Source organism: Zootoca vivipara, chromosome 16 (genome assembly GCF_965207765.1).
Source record: "Zootoca vivipara chromosome 16, rZooViv2.hap1.1, whole genome shotgun sequence".
NCBI lineage: Eukaryota > Metazoa > Chordata > Lepidosauria > Squamata > Lacertidae > Zootoca > Zootoca vivipara.
Genome location: NC_142599.1, coordinates 19,955,442 through 19,979,970, shown reverse-complemented (window position 1 = coordinate 19,979,970; position 24,529 = coordinate 19,955,442). Strand labels below are relative to the sequence as shown.

Below are 24,529 nucleotides of genomic sequence, written 5' to 3'. Positions count from 1 at the left end.
AGCTGGGACTGAGCAATGGGAGCTCACCCTGTGGCAGGGATTCATAGAATCGTAGAGTTGGAAGAGACCACAAGGGCCATCCAGTCCAACCCCCTGCCGAGCAGGAAACACCATCAAAGCATTCTTGACATATGCCTGTCAAGCCTCTGCTTAAAGACCTCCAAAGAAGGAGACTCCACCACACTCCTTGGTAGCAAATTCCACTGCCGAACAGTTCTTACTGACAGGAAGTTCTTCCTAATGTTTCGGTGGAATCTTCTTTCTTGTAGTTTGAATCCATTGCTCCGTGTCCGCTTCTCTGGAGCAGCAGAAAACAACCTTTCTCCCTCCTCTATATGACATATTTTTATATATTTGAACATGGCTATCATATCACCCCTTAACCTTCTCTTCCACCTGCGTCCCAGTAGAGATAGATAGATAAATAAAATTAATAGCTTCCCCAAAGATTCCTGGGAATTGTAGTTTGCTACAGGTGCTGAGTTGTTAGAACCCTCACAGAGCTACAGTTCCCAGTGTTCTTAACAAACTACAGTTCCCAGCACTCTTTGGAGGACGCCACAACTGATGAGGGACGCGGGTGGTGCTGTGGGTTAAACCACTGAGCCTAGGGCTTGCCGATCAGAAGGTCGGCAGTTTGAATCCCCGCGACGGGGTGAGCTCCCGTTGCTCGGTCCCAGCTCCAAGCCAACCTAGCTGTTCAAAAGCACATCAAAGTACAAGTAGATAAATAGGTACCACCGCGGGAGGAAGGTAAACGGCATTTCTGTGCGCTGCTCTGGTTCGCCAGAAGCGGCTTTGTCATGCTGGCCACATGACCTGGAAGCTGTATGCCAGCTCCCTCGGCCAATAAAGCGAGATGAGCGCTGCAACCCCAGAGTCGTCCGCGACTGGACCTAACGGTCAGGGGTCCCTTTACCTTTACAACTGATGTAGTGGTACTGTATAAGAGTGCTTAAATATATGTGTGGAGTGCGACCTGTGCTTCTTAAACTGGTGTGCATACAGTGCTCCCCCTGCCGGCAACAAAAATGCATTGCAGCAAGAACTGAGGGTGTGCACTGTGCTACTAAGGAGGGCAAGGCATGGGGACTGGAAAACAGCATCACTCTGACCCCAGGAAAGTGGCTTATGCACAAGTGACCTCAGTAGCTTTGTTTGCTGTCCTGCAGGCAGGTGGGGGAGAGAGAGTGCCATGTGTCATGATGAGCTAAGTGACCATCTGTTTGCTTCTTGTGTAGATGCCAGTGCGGGTGTGCAGGTCTGTGCAGACTCAGAGTTTAATAGGATTATGGTCCTGATACAGGGCTACGTCTAAGCCATCTACCATCTGTCCTCTGACACCTTAAAGAAGAATCTCTGTTCCCATTTTCATCCAGCTTAGATATAGATATAGGAGATACACTACCAGGCCAGGTTTCAAGGTTCTTTTACCATCTTGGCTGTGAGCCCTGGAAGACCTGCTCCCTGCCTTGCATGCCTTTTCCCACCTGGCTTTGGAGGGCGGGGCCCTGACTGACTCCAGCTACGAAAGCTGAAGCTGCTGAATAAACTATTGGGTTGGGGTATTGTTTAAGGGTTTTGTTGCAGGAAGGGTTGCTGTTGTTTTTGATTCCCCCCCCCTGCAACTTCATTTTAGATCTTGTTATGATTTATGTGGAAATTGTTTAATTTGGTTGTGTTTAGGGAAGTTTTTAATGACAGATGTTTTAATGTAGTTTTAATCTTTAGTTGGAAGCTGCCCAGAGTGGCTGGGGAAACCCAGCCAGGTGGGCAGGGTATTAATAATAATAATAATAATAATAATTTACTTTTTGATGTTTTACATATTGTTTATGGCCATTTTGTTATGCTGGTAATTATGCATTTTTTCATGTTGTAAGCCCCCTCGAGCATGGTTTTAACTATGGAAAGGCAGCATACAAATAAAATTATGTATGTGTGTATGACATTTACAAGGCCATTAACTACTGTGGTGCCTCGCAAGACGAAATTAATTTGTTCTGCGAGTTGTTTTGTATTGCGGTTTCGTCTTGCGGTTTTCCAATTTAAACAAAGCAAAGCAAAAAAAAATGCAAAAAAAAAATCCGTCTTGCGAAGCATGGCCATAGAAAAATTCGTCTTGCGAGTCAACAAAAAGATCGCAAAACGCTTTCGTCTTGCGAGTTTTTTGTCGCGCGAGGCATTCATCTTGCGAGGTACCACGGTACTTGGTTCCAGGATATCTCAAGGACTGCCTGATTCCTTATATCCTTGCCTGATCACTGAAGTCTTCAGGGGGGGTCACCGCTCTGATTTTTAATGCCCATACAGCCTGAGACTGAGATATCTACCTTTTGCTATATAAACCTTTATAGGAAAGGTTATGATAGAGCACCTGCTTTGCATGCAGAAGATTCAATCCCCAGCCTCTCCAAGTAGGGTTGGGGATGTCCCCTGCCTGAAACCTTGGAGAGACTCTGCCAATGTGTAGAAAAGACTGAGCTAGATGGACCAAGAGTCTGACTCGGTATAAGGTAGCTTCTGCTGTTCCTATGAAAATTGGGACATTTACTATAACATAATTAATAATAATAATAATAATTATACCCCACCCTCCCTGGCCAAGACCGGGCTCAGGGCAGCTAACACCAAATATAAAATACAGTAAAAACATTTAAAACAAAACAAACAAACAAACAAACACTTGATTGAAATACAGGTTAAAATGCAGCCTCGTTTTAGTGGTAGCCCATAAATCAGGCATCCCCAAACTTCGGCCCTCCAGATGTTTTAGACTACAGTTCCCATCTTCCCCGACCACTGGTCCTGTTAGCTAGGGATTGTGTAAGTTGTAGGCCAAAACATCTGGAGGGCCGCAGCTTGGGGATGCCTGCCATAAATCAATATCATAAGGGGAGAAAACGTCAGATATTCACCAGGGCCAACTATCCATGCTGATCCTACGTGGGTCCATAAAAAAAATATGAGAGGGGGGGTCAGACTGAGTCCAGCCCAAAGGCCAGGTGGAACAGCTCCGTCTTGCGTTATGCATTATGATATTCTGTGAAGGCTGTTCTATGCATTCTGCCAAAATTTGAATGTCTAAGTGCAAGGTACTTATAAGCAGCTCCTTGACCAATTCCTGTTCTCCCTTCTTAGGATTCCTCATCTTAAAAAAAACAAAACAAAAAACTTGGGACCAGATGGCCTTTCAAACAGAGGAAAGTAGGAGACACAGACATCCTAGATTTGCCTCACTCCCTAGCAGCCTTCTGCTACTCACTGAAGCTCTTCCTTTAGACAGGTATTTACGAAGCACCCTGACCTCTTAATTTTAATTCTATTGGCGTGTGAAACCTTGGGTTTAAGCCATCGATTGTCCATCTTCCTTTTAAAACTATCACTGCTGATTATTGATTTGCCTTTTGTTGCAATTTAAGAGTGCAGGGTGAGCTGCCGTGGAACATTTTATCGGGGAAGTGAGATTATAAATTAATAAATGCAATTTCCCCACAAGACAGGAATAGTACACTTGAGCCTCTCAGGCAGTATTTTAATTTGCCACTTCTGGGATTGTTGGGAAAGTAGAAGGCACTGCGACAACCCGTTCAAGCCAATGTAGGCTTCATAGTTGCACCGCAACACCCACATAGCAGCATTTAGCAACTCTTGTGTGATGTCGGCCTGTGCCACAGCCAGACCCACGAGTGATAATGCTGGGGGCCCCAAACAAGTGTTCAAAGTAGTTACCCCCACATAATGGGTAGTGCCCACTGGGACTGGTAGAGTGGAAGGCTGGAAGGCTGGCAGTAGGTGGGGCCAGAGACAATGGCAGACAGAGCCAACGCATTCTTGTCTCCACCCTGATGGTTCTACGGAGGAAATGCTGAGACTACGGAAAAGGAAGCTGGTTGTAAGCAAAAAGGTAGTCAAGTGGGACTGAGGTTGGTGGGGCAGTGCCCCATTCTTCCCAGTGGACCAGCCTCCATGGCTACAGTGTGCCACTCATGGCATCCAGGCCACAAGTAAGCCCAAACATCTTGTTGCTTGTGAAAGAAAAAACAAAACCATTGAACCAATTCCACTGGGGGACATAGCCTCGCTGTTCCATAATAACCCCCGACTGTGTGTTAAAGCTATTTTAAAACAGGATTACTTGCAATGTAAGCTGTTCGTTGAACAGCCTTTTGTGGATTGCCAAGTATGTGGGACGCGGGTGGCGCTGTGGGTTAAACCACAGAGCCTAGGGCTTGCCGATCAGAAGGTCGGCGGTTCGAATCTCCGCGACGGGGTGAGCTCCCGTTGCTCAGTCCCTGCTCCTACCAACCTAGCTGTTCAAAAGCACGTCAAAGTGCAAGTAGCTAAATAAGTACCGCTCTGACAGGAAGGTAAATGGCGTTTCCGTGCACTGCTCTGGTTCGCCAGAAGCGGCTTAGTCATGCTGGCCACATGACCCGGAAGCTGTACGCCGGCTCCCTCAGCCAGTAAAGAGAGATGAGCGTCTCAGAGTTGGTCACGACCGGACCCAATGGTCAGGGGTCCCTTTACCTTTACCTAAGTATGTGGAAGATAGTGGAATATATACTCAAACCAAAAACGCCCGGTTTTGAGTTTACAAGAAGGCTTTCAGAAACAGCCCTGTTGTTTCATGGCTGCCAGAGCATCCATGGAGAGGATGGTTTCAATGTTTATTATTTTTATCCAAAGGGCAAGCTAAGGATCACAGTTGTAGTGGGTTTTTTTAAAAAGTTATGTTCTCAACGAGGTAGGCCCCAAGAAATGTAGCCACATTCAGGAACCACAACTGGATCCTGTAATGAAAGGTTGCTGCATGTTTTATACTTGTGCAAACCTCTGGACCACCCCCCAAACTGCCAGTACCTCCCCGTCATACATAAACTGTGCATTTCAGCTAAGGTATCGTTCCTGTGCTTGATAATGGGAAACTATTTAAATAGCCGATCATCTGTATGTTCGTGTAAAGTTGTCTAAAGAAAAGGTGAGCAATGGTGGAATGTGTGTACAAAATTATGCATTGTGAAGGTGTGGAGAAAATGCTAGAACTCATTAGTCATCTGATGAAGCTGAATGTTAGGAGATACAAGGCGGACAACAGAAAGTACTTCTTCACACAGCGCAAAGTTATATGCAGTTCACTCCCTCATGAGGTAGTGATGGCCAACAACTGGGCTGGATTTCAAAGATTAGACAAATTCATGGAGGATAATGCTATCAATGGCTTCTAGCCATGATGGCTTCTTTCTGCCTCTCTCTCCCACTGTCAAAGGCAGTATGCCTCAGAATACCAGTTGCTGGGAATCACAATGTGGGAGAGGGCTGTTGTGCTCAGGTCCTGATTGTGGAATTGTTTTATTTATCTGTATTCTGTTATGATGTTTTTAAATATTGGAAGTTACCTTGAATCCCAGCTTTTGAAATAGGTGGGATATAAATACATTAAATAAAAAAAATAGATAATCTAATAAAGCAGAGTGCTGTGTAGATCAGGCATCCCCAAACTTCGGCCCTTCAAATGTTTTGGACTACAGTTCCCATCTTCCCCAACCACTGGCCCTGTTAGCTAGGGATCATGGGAGTTGTAGGCCAAAACATCTGGAGGGCCGCAGTTTGGGGATGCCTGGTGTAGATGATCCAGGATAAGCCCACTATTAATGCGCTATTATTGCTTCAATGACTTGTTGCAGAATAGCCCCCTCCAACAAAAACAGGTGACCCTGTGACTATATGGACACCTCGCTTCTGAAAAACATCACAAAATGATAAACGCTCAAACTGTTGAATTTGCTTTTCTTGTTCCATAATAATAAAAAATATAGGGTAAAAAGGGACAGATCCTTATAACATCCCTGCTGCTCAACAGCTATTTCTTTTTAAAAGGACATTTTCTGAGCCCCCAGTGACCACTTGCAGACGTCACCGCCGTGTCTCCCCCGGCATCTGCAGCCTCACGGTAACAGAATTGTGGGGGGGGAATCCAGGAACTACCATCCTTGTTTCCGTGGCAACACCAGCCGACTGGGACACTGTGATATACAGTTGCCTAGCAACCAGCGACAAGAGCTCCTGAGCCACTCTGGAAATTGCAAATAAGCCATCCAGGCTGAGATTGATCGTCCTGAAGCAAAGGAGGGCTGAGGCACATTGCTGTGCAATCCGCAGCGCTGACTGTTCTGGTACAAGAAGGATGAGGGGAAATGCACACGTCAGTCCTGGCTTCTGGGGACAGGAAGGATACAGGAGCTGAAGAAAGGGGAAGTATGCCTTCCGAAGCAGCAAGAAGATCCAAACATAGAAAACTGCCTTATACCGAGTCACACCAGTGGTCCATTTAGCTCAATATTGTCTACACTGTCTGGCAGCAGCTCTCCAGGGTTTAAGATAAGGAGTCTATCCCAGCAATACCTGGAGATGTTGGGAATTGAATGTGGAACCTTCTGCATGCAAAACAGATGCTGTACATCAGGCACGTCCAACTCCCCAGAGACTGTGATCTACTCCCCGTATTAAAAAAAACCTGGCAGTGATCTACCCATTGTCATTGGATGGAGGAGGAGCGGGCATGGGGTGGGGGTTGATTGCCCAGAGTTATTGAGCATTTTTTGAGGAGGATTGCCCAGAGTTCTTCAGCTTTTGTTTGTTAACTTTCGGTAAACTTTACTTAATCCCACGATCAATAAGGGTCCCGCGATCTACCAGGATCAGCTGGGGGTCTCCCGGTAGATCGCGATCTACTGGTTGGACATGCCTGCTGTACATGGTTCTTCAGAACCTTGGCCCATCTAGCTCAGTATTGTCTACACCGGGGGTTGTCAACCTGGTCCCTACCACCCACTAGCTGGCGTTTCAGGATTCTAGCTGGGCAGCAGGGGGTTCTACAGCACAAGCTGAATCCTCCATCCATCAAGCACTGGTGGGCAGTAAGGAAATTTTACCACCAAGAAAGATGCATTAGTGCAGGCACCCCCAAACTTCAGCCCTCCAGATGTTTTGGATTACAGTTCCCATCATCCCCGACCACTGGTCCTCTTAGCTAGGGATCATGGGAGTTGTAGGCCAAAACATCTGGAGGGCCGCAGTTTGGGGATGCCTGCATTTAGTGGGTGGAAGGTATAAAAAGGTTGACTACCCCTGGTCTACATTGACTGGCAGTAGCTCTTCAGGGCTTCAGATAGGGAGTCTCTCTCCCAGCCCTGCCTGATGTTAGGGATTGAGCCTGCAACCTTATGAATACAAAACAGATGTTCCAGCACTGAGCTGCAGTCCTTTCCAATACATTTTCAGGCAACCTTTCCAGTATGCGTTATCTTCAAGAACATCATGTTGAGTAATAAGGTCCTTTTCAGGTCTCATTTTTCATTAGCAAAACAGACATAGCAAAACTATAAATGCACACAGAGAAGGGCTGCAACAAGGGATGGAGGAGATATTTGGTAGGCTTTTAATGTGAATCTACCTAATGATCAGCTTCTGAAACACAGCACCCTTTCATATTTGTCCTTCTCCAAATTTTGTGATTCAGCTCTCCAAGCAAATAGCATGACCCCAAATGTAACTATTAGGGGGAAAGAGTGCATATATTGTATGTGGAAATAATATGCAAAAAACCAGCTTGCAGAATTGTGGATATAACAGGGAAATGACGTACAAAAACGTGTCAGTTGGGGAGAATTTGCATTAAAATGCTGGTGAATTTTCGCTTGCAAAAATGGACGTTAGGCAAAACTGCACACAAACATATGAACGTTAGAAATTTGACAGAAATACTGATGAATATTTTAAAATATTTTTAATTTTAAATAATAAAGAATCGTGAACTGATGCAGAAAAGTGGAGAGTTGAACATAAGACTGGAAAAACGAGAAACAGAGGAAAAAGTGAAATTGGCATAGGAAGGTTGGGAAAGGATGAGGTTTTCTTCAGGTATTTGGGGCCCAAGACATTTAAGGCCTTTGACAGAGCCGTAGCTACGGGGGAGAGCTAGCCAGGTTTTCTGCCCCAGTTGAAGCCTCCAGAGGGGCGCTATTGAGATTCCCAGCCTGTGTGTGTATGCAAATGTGCATGTGCAAAAGGGTGTGTGTGTGACCAGGGTGAAATAAAGCCTAGTTTTGCCCCAAGCCACAGCCTTTTTGAAAAGGAAAAAAATATGCTCAAATCCTTTTAGAGTAGGGTGTGAAACCTTTTTCAGTCTGAGGGCCGCATACTCGTCTGGGCAACCTTCCAGGAGCCACATGCTGTGGAGAGCGGGACCAGAGGCAAACATGGGCAGAGCAAAAATGGCAAATTTTACCTTTATACAACAGGCTAGTTCTCCAGCACCCATCCCCAGGCTTGCACCATGCTCTCCCTGAGCACTTTCCCCTTGAACGGAGAAAATTCCTCTAATAATAATAATAATAATAATAATAATAATAATAATTTATTATTTATACCCCGCCCATCTGGCTGGGTTTCCCCAGCCACTCTGGGCGGCTTCCAACAGAAAAATGAAATAGAATAATCTATTAAACATTAAAAGCCTCCCTAAACAGGGCTGCCTTCAGATGTCTTCTAAAAATCTGGTACTGGTAGCTGTTTTTCTCTTTGACATCTGATGGGAGGGTGTTCCACAGGGCGGGCCCCACCACTGAGAAGGCCCTCTGCCTGGTTCCCTGCAACTTGGCTTTTTGCAACGAGGGAACCGCCAGAAGGCCCTCGGTACTGGACCTCAGTGTCCGGGCAGAACGATGGGGGTGGAGACGCTCCTTCAGGTATACTGGACCGAGGCCATTTTTTGCCTGGAATGGAGAAGTGTGTATGCAGGAACCTCTAGGTTGTAGTCAATGTGAGTCCTACTCAGAGTAGTCCCATTGAAATGATCAGACATGACTAATTTAGGTACATTCATCTCGATGGCCTACTCAGAGTAGGATTAACATTGGATGCAACCCTCTGCATGTAAGAAGAGCCTACTGGAACAGGCCAATGGTCCATCTAGTCCAGCATCCTGTTCTCACAGTGGCCAAGCAGATGCCTAAAAGGAAATTCGCAAGCAGGACGCAAGCACCATACCACTCTATCCTCCTCTAGTATTTTGATTGTGGAGGCAGAGCATAGCCATCATGGCTAGCAACCGTTGACAACCTTATACAGTACTCCATGAATTTGTCTAATCCTCTTTTAAAGCCATCCAAGTTGGTGGCCATCAAAGCCTCCTTTGGGAGCGAGTTCTGCAGTTTAACTACTACTGTATATGCTGTGTAAAAAGTCCTTTTTTAAAACTTCCAACACTGAGCTTTACTGGACGTCCATGAGTTCTACTGTTCAGAGAGATGGAGAAAAACTTTTCTCTATCCACTTTTTCCATGGCATTCAACGTTTTATAAACTTCTAGCATCTCACCTCTCACTCATCTTTTCTCTAAACCCTTTTCTTAATCTTTTCCAACTCTACAATATCCTTTTTGAGGTGATGTGACCAGAACTGTACACAACAGATGTGTAGAGCAGCACTTTTAACAGGGATGATACCAGCCATTTTATTTTCAACTCCTTTACGAATGATCATTCGCATGGAATTTGCCCTTTTCACAGCTGCTGCACACATCTTAACTGAGCTGTCTACTGGACCTAATGGTCAGGGGTCCCTTTACTTTTACCTTTAGTATGATCCCAGCCAAGGCCTTTTTCCTGGTACGTCACATGAATCAGAACCCATGAATGAGTATATGAAATTAAGATATATATATTTTTTGTCTCAACATGCATCACTTTATACTTTGCTCTGTCATACATCACACTGATTTTTGTGTGGCTGGAATGCAGCCAGGCCTACAAAGAAAAGAGAAACATCTGTTGCCCTGTCCACTTTCCCCTATACCGTAGTCTCACCCAGCACCATGTGGTCCCCAAAATGCTGCTTGCAAAGTAATGTGGCCCCCATGCTGAAAACAGCTCCCCATCACTAAACTTACACACTTCAGAACCAAAGAGGTGAGGGCAACACAGAGAGAGGAGGCAGGGGTGGGGCTGTCGGGCCGGCATGCTGATATGACGCCCCCAAGCTCATCAATTGTTCCCACTCTCACATAGCAAAGAAACAAGGCAGTTCCACCTTCTTTGATTCCATTTCACTCAGCTATGCACGCAAGTTTCTCTTTCAGAGAGTCCCGGTTTTTAATCTGTTCTCCAGCATACATTTAAACCCAGAACACCACTGAATCTCTTGAGTGAGGGATGAAGTTCTGAAACAAGGACTGCACCTACTTTTCGTTTGAAACAAGCTGAACACCACTCCAATCCTCCATCTCCCAACTACTGCTCTTCACTAACCCACCCTTGCAGACTACCGCGCTACTGTGAAATGTGCAAAACTTAAACCAAGCCCTTCAAGATATACAAAGCAACCTGCCACAGAAGGGAAGCAGAGCTAATATGCAACACAAAAGGAAAAGGAAACATAAGTGACTTTCTCCTCCAACACTGTAAAAACTTTGGAAGCCACAACTTTAAACAAAGACAGTGTAACAGAATAGGGGTGTGTGTATGTATAGTATGTGTATGACTGTAATTGTGTTTTTGTTTTGTTTTTAAGGGAGGGCATTCAATTTCGTTGTACTATTTAAAGTACAATGACAATAAAATATCTATCTATCTAAAAGAGAAAGAGAAGCAACATCAGTGAAAGAGCATGGACTTCAAAAGAAACACGGAGCTGTTTGAGCAGTTCTGACAACCACATGAGACTCACTCACCCTGCTGAGCTGATCTAAGAGTCTTTGGTTCTGTTCAGAGAGTTCCTGGACTGCCCGCGTTTTCTCTCGATCAGCTTCTCGGAGGTGAACCTGTTGCTTCTCCAGCTCGTCCTGGAGTTGCTTCACATCGCTTTCCAGCTCTGACACCCGTCCTTCCCATTCTCCTTCTTTGTTCTCAAACCGTCGCCTTAGCTCATGCTTCTCTTGTTCCAAGTGCTGTGTAACAGGGGAGACGGAAGGGGAGAGGGTCAAAATGTCACTGTTCCAACCCTTCACGCTTTCTGCTACCATGCACGTTTTTTTAAATTTAAAAATGCATCACTTAAGTCATATAGATTCTAGCCAGGGCTGCCCAAAGACATTTTGCTCTCTGGGGTCAAGAACTAGATGGCGCCCTTTCTCAATTCCACATAAGGAAGCCAGAAAAACTGGTATCTGAATCCTCTTCCAGGCACCTCCAGACTGTCAGCATCTTCCAGCAGCAATTCAACTGCATTCCAGAACTTTGGTTTGCACCTAAAGGGCCCCTGCAGAAGTTGTTATTATTATTGTTCTTGTGCATTCATGATGATTTTTACTCATGTTGGTTTTGCGGCAGTGAGATGGCACCCTGCTTTTTAATACTGTTTGGGCCTGCAAAGGTTTTGGGGTAGACATACAGCTTCATTTCCAATCCGTGCACGTCCCATAAATTCCCTCTGATAAACCCAGTGCAGACTGATTCATTTTGGCAAATGGGGTACTGTCCTACCAACCTTGGTCTGCCCTCAACCAGCCCCCATCTATCTGCCTTCCAACACACATTCAGCCCACAGAGTGCCACTGCCTGTCAGTGTCCTTCTCTTTGGTCTCAGTGTTGCCTTTGTAGGACTCAACAATGAGCCTTATCACTACTTCTCCCCCGTGCTCCCCCAAATTGGCTCCTGGGAATCAAGGGGATCTGAGGGGTGCAGAAGGAGGCGAGGAGAGATAATTCTATCAGGAATGGCATGCTTGCGCTGACATAATTATTTTACTGTAATAGCATGAGGCTGAATTCCACCCTACTGAATTCCCAACGGCATCAGCCACCAGTGTGATATCCTGTAAGTTTTTATACCACAAACGTCCTCGTGTGTGTGTCCCACTTTGCTGCATTATAGCGCACAGCATCACAGGAAAATTAATAAAGAGGAATTATGTGCAGAAAGTGTAGTGTAAATCCACCACTAATGCACAATTATTGCATCAATGACATGTTGCCAAAGATCCCCACGAAAAGATCCATCTTGCTCAGGGGTCAGCAAACTTTTTCAGCAGGAGGCCGGTCCACTGTCCCTCAGACCTTGTTGGGGGCCGGACTATATTTTGAAAAAAAATATGAACAAATTCCTATGCCCCACAAATAACCCAGAGGTGCATTTTAAATAAAAGGACACATTCTGCTCATGTAAAAACACCAGGCGGGCCCCACAAATAACCCAGAGATGCATTTTAAATAAAAGGACACATTCTGCTCATGTAAAAACACCAGGCGGGCCCCACAAATAACCCAGAGATGCATTTTAAATAAAAGAACACATTCTGCTCATGTAAAAACACCAGGCGGGCCCCACAAATAACCCAGAGATGCATTTTAAATAAAAGGACACATTCTACTCATGTAAAAACATGCAGATTCCTAGACCGTCCGGGGGCCGGATTTAGAAGGCAATTGGGCCGCATCCGGCCCCCGGGCCTTAGTTTGGGGGACCCCTGATCTTGCTGAATGCTGTTGACACTGACTGGCAGCAGCTCTCCAGAGTTTCAGACGGAAACCTGTCTAAGCCGTTGGAGAGCTGCTGCCAGTCAGTGTCAACAGTTCTCTGATAGATAGATCAAGGGTTCAGCTCAGTGTAAAGCAGCTTCCTATGTTCCTCATGGATTTCAGGCAGGGGGTGTTCCCAGCCCTACCTGCAGAACCTGGGATCTTTTGCATGCAAAGCAGTTGCCCTACCACTATGCTTTGACCCTTCTCCTAAAAGTAAATATCTCTGTCCTCGTGGTTCAGAACAAAGGGTTAACTTAAATGGGAAAATGGAGCAGCTTTATACTGAGTCAGTATTGTCGGAGGGATTCAGTCACATACCAGCAAATTCAGGTCACACAATTATAGCTAATTAGGAGGCCTTTTGCAGCATACCTGCTTCCTGCAAAGGACGAGACTTTCTGAGCTAAGGAATGCATTGGGACAATGCTGTGAAAAGTGTGGAATAACACCTGCTTTTACGCAATGCCATCTAACCTCCCTGCAAACAAATCAGGATGAATGCTCATTAAATAGCCACTGTTGTCCAATCACTCTGAAAACACTGAAAACAAATCAAGATGAATCTTTCTTTGGCCAAACCTTTATTACGCATTACAGATATAGACCATTTTAAAACATCCATATACAATTACACACACACACGTGCACACACACACACACACACACACACACAAAAGAAGCAGCCATATAATAATAATTTATTATAATAATAATAATTTATTATTTATACCCCGCCCATCTGGCTGGGTTCCCCCAGCCACTCTGGGCGGCTTCCAACAAAACATTAAAATACAGAAATACTATATAACAGGGGTGGCCAACTCCCAAGAGACTGCAATCTACTCCCAGAGTTAAAAACTGGCAGTGATCTACCCCCTTTTTTGGAGTTCAGGTCAAAGTTGTTGAGCTTTTTTTAAGGAAGGTGGAAGGCCTATTTTGGGGGGGGGTTCGGGTCAAAGTTGTTGAGTTTTTTCAGGGAGGAGGTAAAATGTTGAGCTTTTTGTTAGGGGAGCCACAGTTGTTCAGCTTCTTTGTGGGGAGCTGATGATCTACCAGTGATCTACCGCATACGTCCAGTGATCTACTGGTAGATCACAACCTACCTGTTGGACTTGCCTGCTATATAAGATATATAGTAACAAAAATTTATCATTGGATTGTCTTTTATTCTTTTATCAAGATGAATGCTCAATAAACAGATCACCTGGGAGCACTCCCAAAGTCTCTTGTTCTCTCAAATAAGATGAGCCTGCCAGATCAGGTCAATAGCCCATTGGGTGCAGCATCCTATTCTTATAGTAGCCAATCAGATGTCCAAATGGGAAGCCCACAAGCAGGACCAGAGCATGAGTACCCCCCCTCCTCCTGCAATTGGTATTCAGAATAGCCATCATGGCCAGCAGTCCCTGATATCCCTATCCTTAACTGCCACTTCGCCCTTGCTTTCACCTCTGCCTAAAACCATTCCCTAGAACACCTGTATGATACCATCTCTCCTCCCTTCAAATTCCTCCAGATGAACAAAGGAAGCTGCTTTATGCCAAGTCAGACTCATTGGTCAATCTAGCTCAGTGTGGTCCACACTGACTGGCAGTCACCCTCCAGAGTTTCAGACAGCGATTTGTCCCAGCCTTTCCTGGAGAGGCAGGGGATCAAACCTGGGACCTTCTGAATGCATCTAGCACACAGTAAGCTTTTAAAGCAACCTTATTACATTTTCAGCACCTCATCTCCAAGTAGATTCAAGAATAAAAAAAAATGCATAGTATTTATATAATTCTGATTGTCCAAACTGCTTCAGGCATATGATTTCAGCATGACCATGCTGGCTAGGTCTGACGGGAGTTGTAATCAAAATATCTGGAGGGCATCAGGTGTGGAAGGTCACTTGCAATATTATTATTATTATTATTTACACACCCTTCACCCTAAGGTCCCAGGGCAGGTTACAGCATTGAAACACAATATAAAAACTAGCATTAGCTTTTTTCTTTTTTCTTACTGCAGAGGGACTGAGTGAGTTTATATCTCAGGTCACAAGTGAGTTTATATCCGAGGCAATAGTTGAACAAAGGGATTCCAGATTCAAGCTCCATCTCTCAGATTGCCATGCTGCATGCCTTTAGAAAAAAAAAGCCCACAGTGTTCAATGGGCCTTACTGCCAAGAAAGTATGTGAGTGCATACAGGATTGAAGTTGTTGCACCTAGTGCAGAGACGATTGAGAGCTCAGTGACTACATATTGTCACTGAAATAAACTCATGATGGGTCAGAGACCAGCGTGGCCTACATATTTGTGAAAGGTTACAGAAACTTGAAATATGGGGAAGCAGGAGATGGTGCCCAGTAGGGAACAGCTGTAGCTTAGTGGTAGAGCACCTACTTTGCATGCAGAATGTCCCAGGGCTCTTATGACCGCTGCCCCAAATCCTGGGAAGGTACTGCCAGTCAAGGTAGAAAATACTGAGCCAGATGGACCAATAGTGTGACTCAAAATAGTGAAGGGCCATAGTTGAGTGGTAGAGCACCTGCTTAGCATACAGGTTCAATTGCTGGCATCTCCAGGCATAGCTGCCAAGTTTTCCCTTTTTTCGCGACGAAGCCTATTCAGCATAAGGGAATTTCCCTTAAAAAAGGGAGAACTTGGCAGCTATGTCTCCAGGTAGGGCTGGGAACATTCCGTGCCTGAAATCCATAAGGAACATAGGAAGCTGCTTTACACTGAGCTGAACTCCTGGTCCATCTTGCTGACTGCTATTGACACTGACTGGTGGCAGCAGTTCTCCAAAGGTTTCTGCCTGAAACTCTGGAGAGCTGCTGCTGGTCAGTGTCAACAGTACTCAGCAAGATGGAGCATGGGTCAGACTCAAGACAAGACGCTAGATGTATGCAAAGCAGTTCAGTCTAGAAGCAATTTATAGAATGTTCCATCACTCCTGGATACATAAAGGGTCTCTCAGTGGTTTCCCTGTGTTTCCTAAAGCATTAATGCTGGAGGTCATGAAAAGCTCATCTGGAGGATTTAGTGCAGTCATTTCCAGGCATGAAAGAATTAAGGTCATTTTATATAGAAAGAGGGTGGGGGAGAACACAGCACCACACGAGGGCTAATAGATGGAATTTCAGGAAAATGCTTTTTTCCATAGAAGTTGCAGGCTGGAGACAGAACATTCTGCCTGTCTAAGAGTCAAAAGAGGTTTGAAAGCAGAATTGATGATGTGGTGAATATTTATTTATTTTATTTATATCCCGCCTTTCCTCCAATGAGCTCAAGGTGGCATACACGGCTGTCCCCCTCCCCAGGGTGGCTGGTCCCACCCCACCTCACTGCCTGGGCCAGCAGGGGCTGATGGAAGCTGTAGTAAAAAATATCAGCAGGGCACGAGGACAGCTGCTGTAAACTCTATACATACAGTAGTATTGAATTGCCTCTACCTGTTCTGGAGGCCAGGACCCGAACCAATGGATTCAAGTTACAATAAAGAAGATTCTGACTAAACATCAGGAAGAATTTTCTGGCAGTAAGAGCTCTTCAACAGTGGAACAGACTTCCGCAAGAGATGGTGGACTCTCCTTCCTTGGAGGTTTTTAAGTACAGTATATAATTCAAACTCAAAAGAGCCTAGTAGGCATCTGCATTAAAGTTGCTTGCAATGTGCTCTAAGTGGGGCGTCCCTTGGGCTTAACTTGGAAACTACAGCCGGTATAGAATGCAGCAACTAGGTTGTTGAGGGGCATTTCTTCAACACCGTGTGACAAACCTCTGAGGGTGCTGCACTGGCTGCCAATATGCTACCAGGAACATTTCTCTTTGTAAACTACTTTGAGGGTTTTTTAAACAGTCAACTGGTGTATAAATTTTAGGAAATGAAAAGGAACATTTCAAGGTTTCTACTTTTAGCACTGGGACCAGCTTACCTAATATATGCCTGCCCAGCAACGGCAATTCTCAGACAGGCACTGCTGAGGGTGTGGTTAGCTTGCCCTAGAAACTAGGAATTCAGGATTGTAAGTCCAGCCCTCTGCAATCAATTACCAGCCAGAATTGTGCAGGTGCATCACATCATTTTGTTTAGCTACCTAATTAATACATTTTTAGGCTTTCCTTGATGGCTGACCCAGTCACTTACAGAATATTGGTTGCCTATTTGCAGAAACAGTTTTGTCGTTTTCTAGAATTGGTAAGCTATGGTTTCAGAAATGATTTTTATTGCTTTTAGAAATGGTTTTTGTGTTTTGTCCTGTTTTTTATTCTGTACACTGCTCCAGCAGCCTCTGTTAACTAAGTAACTAAATGCTTAGTGCAGGCATCCCCAAACATCGGCCCTCACTGGTCCTGTTAGCTAGGGATCATGGGAGTTGTAGGCCAAAACATCTGCAGGGCCGCAGTTTGGGGATGCCTGGCTTAGTGGGAAGGAGAGCAGGTAGATCAAGGACCCAGCCAGACATCCTTGTTACTGCGCATTCATTATCATTTGGTGCTCATATCAATATCAGGGAAGTTATACATGATCCTGCCTTCAGTATTGTTTACACCTGCAGAACTCTTGGGGCAAATGTTGTGTTTTGGTTTGGCTTTGTCCTGCTTTTGTTGCACTATTGAGCAAGGGTGCTCCTCCGGATGACAAAATGCAGTAACTCTGGGGAAGCTTCACAGAGAATATAATAAAGTAGAATGGTACATGAACGGTCCAGAATAAACCTATACTCTTAACAAACTACGGTGAAGGAAAATGTGCTTGAATGTGCTTTAAAGATATATAGTGTGTACACAGCCTACAGTTTCATCATCCCTGATCATTGGCTGTGCTGGATGAGCCTGGTGGGACCAAGAGTCCAACAACCTTTGAAGTGTCACTTGAACCACACCCCTGCCCTAAAGGGAAAGAATCCACAGAAATAAAAAAGGCATCAAGAAAGGGTGAGTGGTGACAGGGATATTACAACCATTCTATCTGAAGAAGTGTGCATGCACACGAAAGCTCATACCAATGACAAACTTGGTTGGTCTCTAAGGTGCTGCTGGAAGTAATTTTGTTTGTTTGTTTGTTTGTTTGTTTGTTTGTTTCGACTACATCAGACCAACACAGCTACCTACCTGTAACCTTCCCCAGATCTGTCACGCTCAGCACTGTAGGATGCCAGGGTCATTCAGGGCACACTGATTGGAGAGCATAGGCTAGCATGCTGTCTCCTCATCCAATCAGGATGCCCACAGAACTAGGCTAGGAGGGGCCTACAGTGGCATTTTATCCCTCCCCCTGACAACTGCCTGTGCTTGTTTAGGGAGGCCCTCTCACTTTGAGAATCAAGGCTTCAAAATAAGTTATGAAACCATGGAAAGTGCTAGTGGGACAGAGCATCGTCCTTGGAGCACAGCATAACTGCTGCTGATCACCTGGGCAACTATGAGCGTGTCGCTTCCTGCCAAACTTATCCTCCTACTTGCAAAAATTGTGTGTGTGTGTGTGTAAACAAAAATGACACAGTCCAAATACTAACAGGATAAGCAAGGAGTTACACATGGAGCCTACCCAGGGTAAGACACATGGAGCTCCAATTGTCATGTACAGAAAAAAGTGAGGAACCTGTGTACCTCGAAATGTCGTTGGACTAAAGTTCTGAATTTCCACGACAGTTCCAACAATCCCTGACAATTGCCCACACTGGCTGGGGCTGGCGGAACTTGCAGCCCAAGAACATCTAAAACAGGGAAAGGGAACCTGTGTCCCTCCAGATGCAAACCAATGCCAAGTCCCATCAGCCCCAGCTAGCATCATCGATGGCCAGGGATTATGGAAGCTGGAACACAGCCACCTCTGGAGGGTTACAGGTTAGCCCCACACACTCCCTGATGTGCAGGACAGCCAACCTGCTCTCATCTGTACTACTTAGGTGGCAATCCTTGGTCTCTCCCAACCTCCCCATCCCATTCTTTCTCAACTCCCTTTGAATGGGTAAAAGTAGGAGGCCTATAGAGGGGCTAGGGAATCTTTCTTCAGTGCCAGGGCCACACTCCCTTGCAGGGAGTCGCCTGGTGTTGGTGGGTGGGGTCAGAGGCAAAAGCAGATGGAACAATGTACAGTATGTAAATGTACCTTTGTACAGTGGGTTAGATTCTCTGCACATCCATCCGTCTCTAGACTCTCATCGAGACAAGCAAGAGGCATTACCAGAGTTTAAGGACATTAGCATGGCCATGCTGGCTGGGGATGAAGAGAGCTCTGGTCCAGGACATTTGGAGGGACACCAAGTTGGTGAAGACTGTTTTCTGTTGTATTTTTAACTAATTCCCCCCCCCAACCATTCATATGCTACTGTGATTTTAAAATAACTGTAAGCCACACTGAGCAGTACATAGGCCCTAGAAATGGAGAATACACATTTCTTTCTTTATGAAAATTCCAGACAGACAATAACACTCAAGAGGGTGCAAAGCAGGGCCAGAAAGAGTTGTGGCTTGGGGAGAGTGGGTGTGACACAGGAGAGTCCCAAGGGCCAGACAGAGAGGCCTGGAGGTCCTCAGGCTTCCCTGACTCTGAGCTTACCACAAATAGGGGCAATATGTTGATGGGGCTTCCCAGCGCTAGAGCCTGGTCACACGAAGGACATTTCTATGTTGGGTGCATGCAGTTTCTATATTTCATCTATTGCTGGCACTAAATATGTCTTCTGTAGCATCAGAAATGATTAAGGGACATCTGGCAAACATACAGTAAACAGGGCCTTCCCCTCTCCTCTCAGGACTGCATCTTTCAGATACTTCAGGTTAGTTCGATATTACACAAAAGTTCTGCTCGTGCTCTGCTCCACTGCTCAAACCTTCTCCGTGGCCTTAGCTAGAGCCACCATGACTTGCTAGGCCCTGGCAGCACAATCTATTTGCCAGTACCCTGAATAATTCAGACGTCTCAAATTAGGTTAGGTTCCCACAAATGGCAGTCCTGAGCATGGGCAGAATACTTTCCCCCACATTGCAAACAGAAGACCCCGAGACCCAAATCTGAAGTCATAGCCCTTTAACCCTTATTAGCTATGACAAATTATATGTCACAATCCAAGATGCAAAGGTCTTGGGGAAAGAAAGGGGGCGGCTGGAGTTAGCTGATGGGAGAGGCTCTCTGCACATGCTCAGAAACTCTTCCTTCACAATCGCAAAATATGGACTCTGCACATGCTCAGATGCCCTTTGGTTGAATATTAACACCCAGGGCCTAGACTGTAGACTCAAGAACACAAACACAAACACACACACACACACACACACACACACACACACACACACACACGAATGTGTTTTGGAACCTGCCAGAGTGGTTCTGGGTCTAGGCCTTCGGTAAACCTGAGTTCACATTAACTGTCCCCTACTTGCACATCTGGGGTTATGGGATAGGAGGAAGCTCCGCGGCCCCAATCTCCGGGCGGGTCACACGCAGCTCTCTCCCTTTCAGAATCAGCCCCAGCGAGGGGCGGCTTCCCCTTTCCCTTTCCCTCCCCTCCTCGCCCTCTTCGGCCGGCCGGGCCGCCTCACCTCCAGCTTATCAGTCAGCTCCTTGTGCATCCTCTCGTACTGGCGGCTCATATCCTGATTGCGCTCTAGCAGCGCTTTCCCGAGCCGAGCGGCTAACAGCAAATCCTTCTCCTTTTGCCTCATCAGGGAGAGCAGCTCCGGCTCCGGAGCCGCCGCCGGGCCCATCGACTCGGGCTCCCCGGGCGCAGCATCCCCGGCGGCGGCTAGCAGAGCCAGCTCCTCCTCCAGCTCCAGCTCTCCTTCCGAGCCGCCCACCTCGAAGGCCGAGGAAGAGGAAGCATCAGGGGCGGCGGCGGGCCCGGCTGTGGGCGAGCTCCGGCTGTCCTTGGCTCCCCCCGCCGACGTCGACTGGGGCGGCCCTTGCAGTTCCATGCGGCAGGCGCTGTCCAGTTCCGATGGTGCTGAAACGGGCCCCGCCAGACCCAAGCAGAAAGCGGACATGGCCGGGCCCCGGGCCACTCCAGGCTACGAAAGCCAGCGGAGCAGGGAGCCCGGAGCCCGCAGCGGGGGGGAGCCGCGTTTCTCCTCTCCTGCCTCTTCCGTGCGCCCCTGCGCGGATGCGAGCCGAGCCGCCCTGGGTTTGCGTGCGGGGGCCGCCGCCGCCTACTCTGCCTCGCCGCCCCGCTGTGGCCGCCTCTGGAGCCGCGCGCTCTCAAGGCGATCGGGACGTTCCTCCCTCGGCGGAGTTAAAGCAGCAGCAGCAGGAGCAGTCGTCGTCGTTGTGGTTTTTCTTCCTGCTGCTGCCGCCGGCCCAGCTTTGCAGCGCCGCTCCCCGAGCCCCATCTCCGCCGAGGCGCCTGCAAAACATCGCGCGGCCCCGGGAAGCTCGCGGAAGGCCGCCGGCTGCTGCTGCTGCACAAACAGCCAGCCGACTCGCAAGCCCGGCTCCGCCCCGCCCCTTGTCCCTGACGGCAGCAAACACCTGTTTGGCGGCCTGCTCTGATTCGCTTAGCCGGGTAGCTCCACACAAACTGGCCCACAGGTGCGGCCCCTTCCCCTCCCCGCAGCCCTGCCTTGACTTAACCCCCTGCATGCCTGGGAACCTCCCCTTCGCTCTTCTTGGCCTGGGCTGGCGCTGGGCCCAGTTGTTTTATTTACTAAGAAAGATTTATGGCAGCTGCATCAAAGCGCATCTCTAAGGGCATTGCTCTTCTGCTTTCGCCAGCAGACTCTGCCTTAAGGAATCCGGCATGTTGTAGCGGACCCCTATAAAACGTCTCCTCAGAAGTAAGGCCCGTGGAGTTCAATTACATCCCAGATGGGTGGTGATAGTCTGGCTGCAATCCTAAAGGCGCTGGTAGAGAGTAAGTCCGATTGAATTTGGCAGGATTTACTTCTCAGTAAACTGAGCTTCGGTTCGTGGTGTTAAATAGCTTCCCTTCCACGCCTTCTTCACAGCCACTAAAACGAATTAGCAGATCCTCCCTGAATTCAAGGAAGGGTCCCCTGACGACTTAAAGACTTCAGTGTTGTCATTTTTTCTTTTTTCCGAGTTGGATTTAAGTTGAATGTATGGATTTAACTTTCAATTTATATTTTTACTGTTAATATTGTTAATTTCAGATCTTTTATTTTATATGGTTTTGTATGTTTTCATTATTATTTCAAGAGTTTATGTGTGTGTTCATTTTAATTTGAATCTCAATAAAGTTTATTTTTAAAATTAAAAATTAAAATAAAAAATAAAGACTTCAGTGTTGTAGCGAACTAAGTTCCATTCAGAGTAGACCGACTGAAATTAATTGGATCCAAGTTGCTGTTTTTACTACTACTACTACTACTACTACTACTATTATTACTATTACTAATAAGAATAAGAATAAGAATTTTATTATTTATACTCCGCCCATCTGGCTGGGTTGCCCCAACAACAAATTCGATCTTTTAGTCACTTGTTACTCAAAGGTCTCCAAGCAACTTACAGTACTGTTAAAACACAATCAGATTTCAAAAACAAAATGAGGAAAAACAAACCACCACAGTCACAGGAAACTTTAGTAGCACACTCATAACAATGTCAGAAATTAAGAAACATAACTCCCTCTGAGTGAGGCTCAGAGGGTGGCAGTGACCCTGAAGCAGAGCGGTGGGGTGTGTGTGCATTTTTCAGTTACGGCTTTCCATTTGCGGAATGTATTCCCCAGTGAGGAGGTGCCTTCTTTGAAATCTTTTCTGGCACAAGTTCCTCTTGCACACTTTTCTCCAGCAGGCTCCCAAGGGGCAGAGAGATCAATTAGCAGCACTTATTGTATGCCCTTGGGCACCTCCATTTTGTCCTCTACAGCAGTCTCCCAGGAAGTGGTGAAATCAATCTGAAGCAGCTCTGCCTGCCAGCCCTTCTTCTCTTGTACACCCTTTTCCACAGCAGGCTCCCTGGAAGTAGAAAGATTGATCAGTAGCCCCTCAGCTCTAGGTCTCTTTGGCTACCTTCTTCATCTGGATGCCTGGAAGCTGGGCTTCTACCGGTAGGTCATTTTGTTTCCTGCTTGGCAGGGGGTTGGACTGGATGGCCCTTGTGGTCTCTTCCAACTCTATGATTCTATGAACCCATTACAAGGTGATCACCTCACATGGAGTCTCACTTTGCTCTCCAATGAGGCTTCTCACTCTGCTCATCGACTCTGGTTGTGGTTATTCTGTTATGGTTGAACAGCTGTCTCTACCATTTATGTGACTGCAGAAGCTGCTCCAGCCTTTGGTTACTTCGCTGCCTATACTGCTCCATTTGCTGATTGTGGTGCTCCTTCATCCACTTGAACTGGAGAAGCAGCAGCACTCCTGCTCAAGGGGTGCTGCTGCTTCTCCCTCCATTTTGACTTCAGGCACACTTTGCTTCTAGGCCCTTTCCACCAGGGAACACAGATCCCACTACTGACACCAGTGTTACGAAGGCTGAATGCCACTTCCAATCTCTTCCAATCTTGCAGTAGCGCGATTTCAGGAGGTTCCAGATGCTTACCCAGGGTTGTGTTTCCATTGGGAGTCAACACATGGCCAAGACTGTGGTGTCTTAAAGAAATATGGATTTCTTTACACATATTTACACCTGGGTGTAGATGGAGTGAGTGTGGGGTTTACAGCATTCACATCTCAAGAGGGGCTTGTTCCCCACAGCTGTGCAGCATCAGATTCCAAGACATCTCTATGTCTCTGTCCCAGTCTCTCTTCAGCCAGCCCACCAAGATGGTTCTGACTCTCAGTCCCCCCTGCATGGAGTTCTACTGATTTCCTCCTTCTTGTTCCCAGAACACCTTGCTCCAAGCTTCTGTGTAGAAGGGCACTTTTTTTCCTCTGTGGGCACAGCCTGCCCCTGCCTGTTTTCAGTCCTAACCCCTTTTTCTGCCCATGCTAACAATGGCAACTCTGTTTTGCACAGACCCAAGGATCCTTCTCTGATATGTAGATTACTGGCTCACATAATGGCTCACATTCAACCAACTGGAAGAGACTAGATTGCATAGGGCTGCTAAACCCAGGAATTTCCATCATTCAGGAGAACTGCTGCACCCTGTATTTTCCCTTCAATATCCCAAATATTATCTAAATTCTACCATTTTACTAATTTCTAGCATTCACTAGCTCTAGGTCTGCAACATAATAATTTGAGTCATCCTCCAACTTGCCCTGTCAGAAGTCTGGCCACAGCATCATCGGCCAGTTGCAGTTTCTGAATTCTGTTCCAGAGCAACCCCATGTAAAGCCCCAATAACTCAGCCTACAGTAATTCAAACACTCCAGCCATTGCTCTCAAAGTGAAAGATTTCTCCACATTGATTTTCTATGTCTGTAGACTCTGAAGCAGCCATAAACAGTTTGTTCTGCTTGAACTCAATTTGTCTTTCACAGAGCCTATGAGATTGTTTCCAGTCACTCTCCTTTCTCATCACCAAGAGGAAATGAGCATCCACAATATTACGCCTTCTGCTGGTAGAGCCCGTTATAATCCTCCTGGCCTGATTAGCAAAAGCCACTGTGCTGTTAGCATTAATCTCTAATGCCTCTTTCCAGAGCATGGCACACAAAGGGATTATATGGAGCAGGATTTAATCCACTCCAAACAAAGCCATGCCCCAAAACTGTTGGAGCTCAGAGGACTGGGTGGGAGAAAGGGCATACCCACCTCCCACATATGTCAGTGTTGCTTTCGCACCTTCCTTGCACATAAGTGACACACAGAGAGAGAGACACAGACACATGGCTTCTGTCTAGTTCCACTCAAGTGCATTGGCTTGCAAACCCGGAACAATGTGCTCATCCCTGCCCCAGACATGTCAGCACATCCCCCACCCCATGGCCCACTTCACATGCTCCCTCTGTCGGATATTAATGCTTTGTTTACTTCAAGGTCATCCATTAATCTCCTGTTCAGAAACAACTCTGTCATCGTCCTCTGAATTAAATTATTGAATGCCATTTCCAGAAGCAGGCTGGGAGCTTGCTTTGAACTCCTTCATGTCATCATCCAGCCATTGACTGT

General features: G+C 46.4%; 1 protein-coding gene across 2 annotated transcripts in view; it reads right to left on the bottom strand.

Annotated features, from left to right (window-relative positions):
- Nucleotides 1–20,951, bottom strand: part of BICDL1 (BICD family like cargo adaptor 1) — a 57,228-nt gene extending 36,277 nt beyond the window's left edge. For both annotated transcript variants that reach the window (XM_060269978.2, XM_060269977.2), the window contains exons 1-2: nucleotides 20,053–20,951; nucleotides 10,733–10,948 (exon numbers count right to left, since the gene is read on the bottom strand). In XM_060269978.2, coding sequence (XP_060125961.2) covers nucleotides 10,733–10,948; nucleotides 20,053–20,493 — 657 coding nt within the window. In that variant the 5' untranslated portion in view covers nucleotides 20,494–20,951. The remainder of the gene's footprint in view (nucleotides 1–10,732; nucleotides 10,949–20,052) is intronic.
- Between the last annotated feature and the right edge of the window lie 3,578 nt (nucleotides 20,952–24,529).